This window comes from Globicephala melas, chromosome 14 (assembly GCF_963455315.2).
Source record: "Globicephala melas chromosome 14, mGloMel1.2, whole genome shotgun sequence".
Taxonomy (NCBI): domain Eukaryota; kingdom Metazoa; phylum Chordata; class Mammalia; order Artiodactyla; family Delphinidae; genus Globicephala; species Globicephala melas.
Genome location: NC_083327.1, coordinates 66,452,390 through 66,464,246, shown reverse-complemented (window position 1 = coordinate 66,464,246; position 11,857 = coordinate 66,452,390). Strand labels below are relative to the sequence as shown.

At 36.0% G+C, this 11,857-nt stretch overlaps 1 protein-coding gene across 1 annotated transcript; it reads left to right on the top strand.

Moving 5' to 3' along the window:
- The first annotated feature begins 4,289 nt into the window (after window positions 1-4,289).
- Window positions 4,290-9,853, top strand: NMBR (neuromedin B receptor). The gene is given in 6 exon segments (XM_060283523.1): window positions 4,290-4,510; window positions 4,512-4,586; window positions 5,025-5,144; window positions 6,580-6,869; window positions 6,872-6,923; window positions 9,367-9,853. Coding segments are annotated over 6 exon segments (1,245 nt in total).
- The last annotated feature ends 2,004 nt before the right edge of the window (window positions 9,854-11,857 follow it).

Here is an 11,857-nt window from a genome sequence, read left to right as displayed (position 1 = left end):
CTCATTTGCCTTCTCCCTAGAATAAGATGTCATGGGGCACCATACTCTTGCAAGAAGGTTTTATCCTCTGAATGTTTCTTTGCATTAAAGGTGAATTCTGTTTGTGTTGATTTACCTATGTCTAGTCTCATTTCCCCTGATGGTCTCTTTGACCTGGTAGTCCAGTTTTGTTTTATCTACCATATATGTTGTGTCCATTGTATTGTAACTGCCTGAGTGAAATTAGGAAACACATTTGCACAGAAAATTTTTCCATTTCCCAAGACAAACTCATGTGGGAGTGGTTACCCCTAAATATACCTTTATATACCCAATATACCTATGTGGATCTCCCATAGGCCACCTTGATTGAAAGTAATGTGATCTCCAGTATCTGAGCCCAGTTATGTTCTCCATGGATTCATCTGCATAAATAATCTCAGATCTAGTACATACCTTGTCAGATTTATACCTAAGTATTTTATTTTGGTGGGTGCTAGTGTAAATGGTACTGTGTTTTTAATTTCAAATTCCACTTGCTTATTGTCGGTATATAAGAAAGCAATCGACTTTTATAAATTAACCTTATATTCTGCAACCTTGCTGTAATTGCTTATTAGTTACAGGAGCTCTTTTGTTGTTGTTGATTTTTTTGGATTTTCTACATAGACAATCATGTCATTCCCTAACAAGGAGTGTTTTATTTCTTCCTTCCTAATCAATATACCTTTCATTTTCTTTTTTTTTCCCTATTGCAATCCTAGAACTTGCAGTACAATGTTGGATAAAAGTGGTGAAGGAGGACACCCTTTCCTTTTTCCTGACCTTAGTGGGAAAGCTGCTAGTTTTCAATCTTGGTAGAGTTTTCTTCTTGTTTCTTCTGCCTGGGATTTGCTTTCATCAAATTTGAAAAACTGGGGGCCATTTTTTCTTCAAATATTTAAAAACCTCTTCCTTTCTTTCCTGTCCTTCAGGGACCTAGTTACAGACATAGTGCGCTGATACTCTGTTCATTATTTTCAGTCTTTTTCTCTCTGTATTTCATTTCAGATAGCTCCTCTTACTATATTATCAAATTCTCTACCTTTTTTTCTGCAGTGTTTGATCTGTTGCTAATCCTGTAAAGTTTATTTTTCATCACAGACATTGTTTTTATCTCAATATAAATTCAATATATTTATTTTTATATGCTCCATGTCTCTCCTTACATGCTAATGTTTTCCTCTTCCACCTCAAAATAATGAAATAATGTTTTGCTAACATTTTTAATATCCTTATCTACTTATTATATCATCTGTGCCATTATTGGCTTAGTTTAAATTGACTGATTTTGTCCTTATTTTTGGTTGTGGTTTCCAACTTATTTGCATGAATTTGAAACAGCAAGAAATGTTTATATATAGTTCTGAAAAGCATTTGTTCAGTTTAAGGCAATGAAATGTATAATGTATATTTTATAAACATTGAATGCCTTAGTACTAAAAATATATCCTTCAATTATATAGAAATCACATTTTCCCAGGCACTTTTATTCTCTGGGAACAGTGAGATACAATAGACTTTGAAGTCAAATATAATAAGCTTTAAAATGCAATTTTTCTGATGTCTTTATAAAATTAAGTAAGTTATCTTGTCTCTATGAGTTTTGATTGTCTCATATGTAAAATTAAGATTCAAATACCTACTTCATAGAATATTTATAAATGTTAAATTAGACATGATGCTAAGGAATCTAATGTAGTGTATGACACATTGATTTAAAAAAAAAAGTTTGTTCCTTCAACAGATATTTATCTCTGATGTATATTGCTCCTATACAAATGTGACAACACTCGTGTACCTATATATAACTTGGTGATGTGTCTAAATAACACATACATAGTGCCAATAACTTTATGACATATTTTAATAAAATATCAGGAAGGCCATCACTATTAACACATTTATTATACTCTCCACTCCTACGAGCCCAAGCCTTTCAGTAAATGCATATGGATTCACTTGAAATGGAAAAAAATCAATAATACAGATGCCTTATTTCTACAACGCTAGGCAATTGGGTATTTATTAATCCAGTTTTAGATGAGACATTTTTCTTATCTAAGTCCTTAGCATCATCCAGACACAATCAGAAGAGAATACAGCTATGCATACAGCAATTTAGATTAAAATATGTTTTCATATAAAATAGGTTAAAAGGTATAGTTGCAGTTTGAAAGGCTGAGAGATTTCAGAATTTAGAAGATTGCTTTGTAGTTAATTTAGCTTGCATAATGAGATAGGATGCTAAAAGTGAAAACTTAAATAACTTTGAAGATAAAATTCCTAGAGACATTTTCAACTTATATGTAATATTAATTGCCTTGATATCTATGATATATAAATTTCATTAACACATATTCAAATGTATTATATAAGCATTCTATTTAGCCAACCTCAATAACAGACTATTTTAAGTAATGAAATCCAAGAAGAGTATAATTAGCACTTGTAATTGTGTTAGAAAAACATAAAATTGATTACAATGCAAATGTTTACTTTGTCTAATTAAACTATGATAATTAAATGCTGTTCTTGGTCAGCAGCATCTGAAAAAATTACTTAAATTTTACAAATGGCCTGGCACTTTTCATCAGCTTATGACTAGATCATTGTAGGCAGTCCTTGACCAATTTTCTTGTTATCATACAATTTTATCCTTTAACCAAGAATTAGCCAGATGTTTTTTCCTAATGTAAAAAGTGTTATTTGGCTAACTTCAGAACTGTGCCACTCCTGAGAGGTTTATATTAGACTCAAATGGTGTTAATTTGGAGAGTTATTTCGTTCTTAGGGACATTCTATTTAAAACAATGTATCAGATATATATTGAGAATATACTTAGGGGTGGCATTGCTCAGTCATAGACATGCATATGTTCAGCCTTAATAGGTATTGTCAAGCAAGTTTCCAAAAGAAAAAAACTTGGAATTCACTTTGAAAAATTGTTAATTTCTGCTCAAGTTTAACATAATCATTGTGACCTAGCAAATCCACGTCTGGAATTCCAATGTGCACCAGAAGACAGGCACATGGCTATTTACAGAAACATTACTCAAATTAGCTAAAGCTATAAAGAATCCAAATGTCAATCAACATTAGAAGGGATACCCGAACAGTGGTATATTTATACTGGAATAGTATACAGCAATGAAAAATACTACACACAAAAATGTGGGTGGATCTCACAGCTATAATGTTGAGTAAAAGAAGCTGGACACAAGATTAAACATTTTATAATTTCATTTATATGATTCTCAAAAGCAGGCAAACTAACTTTAGATGATAAAAGGCAGAATGAATAGTGGTGACATTAGGGGATAGTGGTTAGACTGTAGATTCTGAATGGTGGTTACACTGAACTTACTTTTAAGAATTGTATACCTTATGCATGCTATATTTCAATAAACTGTAAGTTAAAAAATAATATGCCAGCAGTAGGAAAGTTTCTATATTTGGGGTGAGAAAAGTGGATCAAGGAAGAAAAGTAGGGAGGGAATTCCATTCATTTACTTCCTCTTTTGTCACTCCTTTTCTTTCCTAAATTCAGTGCGAGAGCCTCAGGGACTCACCAGCTCAGCCCCCAAATCTTCAGAGGTTCACAGACTTCTGTCTGGGGCGTCTCCTACTCGGAGGTGAGTAAGAATAGATCTATATAGGGAGGCAGTGTGCGAGAGAGGACTCAGCCCCTCCAATCCCACAAAATACAGCAGGAACTGCAGAAACAAGAGCAAAGCTGTGGGACGTTGCGGAGCACAGGCTCCGGACGCACAGGCTCAGCGGCCATGGCTCACGGGCCCAGCAGCTCCGCGGCACGTCAGATCTTCCCGGACCGGGGCACGAACCCGTGTCCCCTGCATCGGCAGACAGACTCTCAACCACTGCGCCATCAGGGAAGCCCTGGCAGGTATTTTAATTAATTCCAGAGGGATAAATCTTTGTTCACAAAAAGGCTGTTCTCCGCTATCTATAAGCGAGAACAAACCATTGAGGACTGGAACAAAGACTCAACTTCTTCCTTTTTTTTTTTTTTTTTTTAAATTCGGAGCCAGCAGGAGCCAATGTGCGTGCCCCTTCTAAAAGTGAAAGGCTGGAGCCTGTGGCCAGTCTTCTCACCCGGCCCGGTCCTCCTCGGGACAAGGCGGTGTGACGCGATCCCCGCGGGAGGTAAACTTGGCAAGAGGGAAATCCATTAAGCCCAAGAGTGCGTTGCACTTTTCAAGGCACCTGGGTGCATGAAAACTCCAGCGGACTCTCCTGGGAAAGAGACCATGCCCCCCGAGTCTCTTTCCAACCTCTCCCGGACCGCGGGCGTGAATCAGAGAGGTTTCGTTCCAGAGGTCTTGGAAAGGGATTTCCTACCCGCCCCGGACGGGACCACTGCGGAGTTCGTGATCCGCTGTGTGATCCCGTCCCTCTACCTGCTCATCATCACAGTGGGCTTGCTGGGCAACATCATGCTGGTGAGGATCTTCATCACCAACAGCGCCATGAGTCCCCAGCATCTTCATCTCTAACCTGGCCGTTGGGGACGTGCTGCTGCTGATCGCCTGCGTCCCTGTGGATGCTTCCTGCTACTTCTTCTTCTTTTTAATTTTTTTAACATCGTTATTGGAGTATAATTGCTTTACAATGGTGTGTTAGTTTCTGCTTTATAATAAAGTGAATCAGTTATACATATACATTATGTCCCCATATCCCTTCCCTCTTGCGTCTCCCTCCCTCCCACCTTCCCTATCCCACCCCTCTAGGTGGTCACAAACCACCGAGCTGATCTCCCTGTGCTATGCGGCTGGTTCCCACTAGCTATATACCTTACTTTTGGTAGTGTATATATGTCCATGCCACTCTCTCACTTTGTCACAGTTTACCCTTCCCCCTCCCCATATCCTCAAGTCCATTCTCTAGTAGGTCTATCTTTATTCCCGTCTTACCCCTAGGTTCTTCATGACCTTTTTTTTTTTTTTTCTTAGATTCCATATATATGTGTTAGCATACGGTAACAAATCCCGCTACTTCTTTGACGAGTAGATGTTCAGAAAGGTGGGCTGCAAACTCATCCGGGTGATCCAGCTCACCTCCGTGGGGGTGTCCGTGTTCACTCTCACTGCCCTCAGCACCCACAGGTAAGGGCATAGGTAACTGTGGGTGGCCTAGAAAAGCAGTGAAGAGGGGCAGGGAGTGTACCTGGGGAGAGGAGGGAGAAAGGAAGGGCTGAGAGGAGGAGAGGAGAAGGAGAGAGACTGTATCTGGGAATTAGAGTAAAAGGAGTTAAAATTGACTGATGTGACGCTTGAAAAAAATATAAGAAAATCATTATTTTAAAAATAATTAAAATTGCATTAGAGGCTCCCCTTGGAAAGGTATTGAGGCTGGGGGCTGCTCCTCTCCCGTGGGCAATGAGACACATCTTTAGAGAACCTCAGAAGGAGACTTTATCCGCTTGTTACGTAGCTTGAAATATTATGAAGTTTTAGAATATCAGACTAATTCAAATGTAAATAAGGAGAAGGTACAGGGTCATGGCATGGTTAATATCTGCTAGGTGCCAGGCATTGTAATAGGTGTTCTATGCAGTTTTTCTAATCACAAAACTTTGAGGGTGGTGTTTTTATCCCCACCTTACAGATGAAGAAAAAGATCTTAAGTGATTTTCCAAAGGATATCAGAGATGAGATAACAGTGCAGACTTGTCTGACTAAAATCGCTTTCTGCTGTATCTTGTTAACCTCCTAGGTATACTGTAACCTGAAATACTTTTAAAGACAGATATAAGTAATTTGAGGTTTATATACAATTTTGCTCGGTTTGTATTTTTATTACCTTGCTTAATAGTCATGTGTAATTGAATGAGGTACAGAGGCTTGGATTGTTTAAGCCATTGCATCCTGGAGTGTGGTTCATTTACCACTACGATGGTGTTAGGTGGGAGGAGAGAAGACTGCATGAGGTCTTGACATTAAAGAAATTTGAACTGTAAAGACAGAATGTTATTCCATTTTCAGTTCTTTTCGTCCTTATGACTGAATTAGGGAGAAAATCCCAGTCTGGATTAGCCTCTAAGATTTCTTAATGTCCTTAAGAAAAAAAAGTAGGAGACCCAGCCTCAGAAGCTCTAGAAGAGTATCCAGGTAAATTTTAATAATACTATTTTGTGAACATTTTATATTTTATGGTTATTGTATATTATATCAATTTCAGTAGTAATAGATTTTTTGGAAATAAAAGTATTTAAATAAAAATATTCAATATACAATGATACTTGTAGTACGTGTAGATTTAGAAAATACTTGTGAAGGAGGTAAGCAAATTACTGCAATTTGGGAAATGACAATTTAAAATATTTGCTTTTCTCTTCATGTCTTCTGTGCTAATAAGCAGTAGAATGACTTGTAGACAGAGAGACACCAAGGATCTTAGTTATTCCTCACACTACGTAACAGCCTGGGAATAATGGGGCGTTGGCACCTCTCTTTTTAGTAAGATCTCTCTCTCTCTTTTCCTTTCTCTCTTTAATTTTTCTTTCTTAAGAGAGTAATTTGAAATGTATTATCTGCCCAGGTACAGAGCCACTGTAAAACCCATGGGTATCCAGACATCAGGGGCAGTGCTGTGGACCTGTGTGAAGGCAGTGGGTATCTGGGTGGTCTCGGTGCTGTTGGCTGTTCCAGAAGCCGTGTTTTCCCAAGTGGCGCACATCGGTGGCTTGGATAATGGCAGTTTCACGGCGTGTATACCCTATCCTCAGACTGATGAATTACATCCAAAGATTCATTCAGTGTTCCTCTTCTCGGTCTACTTCCTTATACCACTTGTTATTATTAGTATTTATTATTATCATATTGCAAGGACTTAATTAAAAGTGCACATAATCTTCTGGGAGAATACAATGAACATTACCAAAAAACAGGTAAGCTTGGTAGGTGTGTGTGTTGGGGGCAAGCTGGGCAGAAGCATTAGGTGCTATTTTGAGTTCTATTTCATGGGCTTTCACTATCAGGAATGATTAGAACAGTCAGAAGGGCACTGGAACATGCACTAGCCTGAACTGGAAGGGATGTTGGGGGTTCTCTAATATGTGGCCATGTGTTAGCTCTAAAAGCCCACTGAAGTCCAGCTTATCTGACATCTGGGCCTAGGCTCATTTGAAATTAATGTCTCTGGTGGCTTTTCTTTATGTGCAAATGTTTATGCAAAGAAACACATAACAAACCAGAAAAGAATTTCACATTATAAGTATATATTTATTCAATTATTTTTTCTTCTCCCATTAGCTCACTAAAGATGACAGAAAGTCTGGGGGAAGGACGCATCAGGAAAGGACTGTAGGACACTGCTGGGGTCCGGGGATGAGGTTTGGCTAAGATGCCAAAATGAGAGACTGGGAACAGAGGGCAGCAGAGCAATAGTGAGAGTGATCAGAAGGTGGGCTGGTGCTGAAATAGGACTTGATCTAATTCAACTTTATAGCTTTTCCGATAAATAAATATTACATACTAATTTTAAAACTATGACCTGCACCTTATGTACTTTTTCTTCTCTAAAGAATACATAGTACTAATGTAAGGTAAAACCAGTTGCGTTAAGATGGAAATACTGCAGTTATGGGACAGTTTCAAGTTGTACATTTGTGCATTCCTAGTGAGGAACTTCTTCCAAAGGGCTCTGTAGGTACGGGGAGTTGAATCACAGATGATTAAAATTTGATGGGCTGTAGCTGGAGGCACAGGCTGGGGCTTTGGGCACTAAATCTGGTTAAGGTTTTCCTGTGCAGATGGTGACCTCTATTTATTGATGTCCATAAACATCAGTGATCCACATCTGCTTTAAGGCTTAAAAAATACCAGTCATTAAAGTAATTATTAGAAAAAGTAATATATTTATTACCTCAATACCTGGCATCATTGAAGCAAAAATGTCTGGGTCACAGGCTCACTGTACTTTTCCCTTTATATACAATCCTTTTATTCAGAGCCCTGTGATCCAATTTGTGTCTCAGTTTGGGTATCTGAGTTTTTGCTTTGGTTTCTAAAGTTGAGTTCCTCTGACCTTCCCCACCTCCACTTTTTTGTTTTTCAGTGGTCTTAGTTCTGACTTTTGTGTGTGTGTGTGTATGTGAATTTCCCTATTGGGACTTATAAACTCTGGCTGGGTAACTGGGCTTGACATCTGCCAAGAAGTAATCTCAAAGCTAACAGCCTGCCTATACATTTGAATCTCCAAGTATAGACTGCTGCGAAATTCTTGCACCTATGCTCCACCTGCTAGGGAGGACTGTGCTTAGTAATGTAAATTTCACATCCACCTCATTTATAAGGCCAAGTTGCCTAATTTATGCCACTGGTATACATCTGGAGTACCACATTCTGCTTCTTGAACTAGATTCCTTTTCACTCGCACCTTTGTTTACTGTCACCATTCACTACTACTTACTCCCCAGTGTCAGATCTGTTTCAATCCTAAACCTTTCCAGACTTCTCTGGTATATTCTAGTTAACTACCAATAGTTTTAGCTCAGAAAATATGTTGTCTACTATAAATATCTTAATAAATTATGCTTTCACTTTCATGTTGCCTTATTTAAATATTCAAACAAATTAGACAAATGTGAGCTAAGCTTTGGACTCTAGATGTTAGAAAATGATTTTTAGATTTAAAACGATTAAAGTCCCATATTTGAATTTTGTCTATTTATCACAGTCCTGAAGACCTTCTTATAAAACAGTAAACATAGGAGGTGAATTTTATGAAAAGATAGAAAATGTTTTTATTTTTATTTTAAGGTTAGGCAGCCGAACGTAGTAATGTTTATAGAAATGACAATTATGTCAGGTTATTTTGATTTATGAGAGTCAGGGGTTTAAATTAAATCTCAAGGTTTTTTTTTTTTTTTTGTGGATAAGAGTTTTAAAAAAGTCATGCCCTTTTTCAATAGATCAGTATTTCTTATTTAAAATAGTCTGATTTAAAAATTTTCTAAACTTGAATATATTCTGTGGTTTATTAGTTCAATGGATTTAATACAAACAAATGATTTATATTTATAGTGATCACAATAAGACGTTAAGCAAAGGAAAAAGAGTTAAAAATAAGAAAATTTTCAAGATCACAGTTTTAACATGAAGACATACCCATTTATAAACTATCAAATATTTTAAAGTGAAATTAGTATAGTGACCAAAATAGGCTTCATCAAATTGTTAAAATCATTACTTTGACTAGGAAAATCCTTTTTGTGCTTTTGGATGCATTTGCATGTTAAGTTTTACATCTTTTGCACCATGATGTGTTTTAGAATGTGGCTGCCTCCATTTTCATTTTAATCAGTGGGACTATTTCCTTATATTTGCAGATGGAAACACAGAAAGGCCTGGCCAAAATTGTGCTGGTCTTCGTGTGTTGCTTTGTCTTCTGCTGGTTTCCAAATCACATCCTTTACATGTATAGGTCTTTCAACTATAATGAGATTGACCCATCTCTAGGCCACATGATTGTCACCTTAGTGGCCCGGGTTCTGAGCTTTTGCAGTTCTTGTGTCAATCCATTTACTCTTTATCTGCTCAGTGAAAGCTTCAGGAGGCACTTCAATAGCCAGCTGTGTTGTGGAAGGAAGTCCTATCGAGAGAGATCAAGCACCTACCTACTCAGCTCCTCCGCAGTGCGTGTGACATCCCTGAAAAAAAATGCTAAGAACATGGTGACCAAATCTGTATTACTTAGTGGGCACAATGTGAAGTAGGAAATGGCACATGTGATTTTGTGCCATCACATTAGTGATTTTGGCCATTCAACTCACTACCTGAAAAGAACTTACTCTCGTATCTCTACTGAGTAAAGCAAAACTAAACAACGTTTTCTTTCTTACTATATCTCAGCTAATTCATTAAACAGTTTCATGATTGACTCAGAAAAGGCAAGTCAAACAGAGTTGCCATTTTTCACTAAACAAGACTTTAAATGCCATTAAAAATATATGTATTACTCACATTAAAAGTGATTCAAAAAGCAATATATGTGTATTGCTATATGCATATAAGTCAATATTGCTTCAATATTGAAGTTGTTCCTAGAGCCAACCTAGCACATTTATCTTAAATTTGTTTTATTCGGGAGCATGAAATAAATTTCTTTATTGACTCAGTGATTCAATGAGTATAATATTCAAACTCCAAATATCTGAAATACAAGTCATATTTTCCTGGTGAATTTTATTCATAACTAGTGCCTGTATATATCTCCTTTGTTTGAATAAACTAATAGAAAATTCAAAAGGTGGAGCAAATCGTTTTATGATTAATCATAATTTATAGAAATAGTTTATATCTGTAACTTCTCAGTATGTGATTAAAATGTATGATGACATTTGTATTATGCATAGTGAAATAGATATCATCTGAATATGATCTGAATGTAAAATAGGTATCATATGTCCTAAACTGTAAAACTATGACTCAGAAATTGTCATGACCATCTTTGTATACATTGCTAAATCTCTGGATATTTGGGTCATTCTGTGTAGCTGTGATGAGATATACGTAATTCTGCTGAGTCCAACCATTTAATGAGTTCAACCATCCTTTTTTTGCAATAGCACCTGACATGTGTATATAAAATCTACTTGGGAAGTTTACTCTGCATAGTATCACAGTCATCTCTGAATAATTTTGGATTAAAATTTTTAAACAAGGAACATTTAAAATATTTACGATGGTCTTTCAAAAAATATACAAGGTAATATGTCGTACTTATACAGTGTAACATTAGTAGCATTTGTCAAACATTAGTAGTAGTCCTAGTTCATCCACTATTACTCACCTAACAATTACATGGAAGGAAAGACTTAAACAAAACATGAATCCCTAATGTTTTCATGTCACCTGTAATTTGATGAATAAGTTATAGTTTATTAATATATTGTCAATATTTAATATTACATTAATGAGTCCTTATCTGCAATATTGCAAGATTTGGAATCCAAATAATTAACAAAACATTTTCCATTTTAATAAACATCAATTGTTATTAAAATTAAACAAAAAATAAAGAAACCTAAAGAGGATTCCACAGCCATGTGGGAGAGGTAGGATTTAAAAACCAGACACCATACCATGGTGCATGCACCCACTATTCCATCATCTCTCAATTTCTTTCTTTCTCTATTGACTTTCTTCTAACTCTGATAGTTGTCCTTAACCTTTAGGAAAGTTGGAAAGCCACTCATCAGAGAGGTGTAAAATATCGCACACAAATTTTATATTGACTCTGGGTATTTTATAAATCTTTCAAGTCTCATCCATTAAAATCTAAAGAACCATGGGTTTCTGGGTGAGAATCCTTGGTCAATGCAGAACCATTCTCCTTGTTAATAATGTGATGGTAGAAATAGGTATATATGAAAAACTACAAGATACATGCATATCAGATTACATAACAATATTATTCTTTCAAGCTCTAAATTACCAGGACCTTATAGTTAAGATGTGCCTATGTCCCTTTAGTTTCAGATATATGGAATACATATTATACAGTATATATTCACTATATATATAAATATATACTATATTAGACTGTATATATGAATACATACACAATACATTGCATATGTATTTAGTTTCACATATGTTATATATATGAGAAACTAAAAGGACATACATACATCTTAACTATAAGGATACAATAATTTAAAGTTTAAGAGAATAACATTGACATATACTCTGATATCTGATTTGTTTTTTAAGAATGAAAAAATATTTATTTATAAAATATCTTAGAAAATTTTTATTTTATTAAAAAACATTAAAAATTTTTGTTTATAATGTTTTTCTGTAATGATACTAAT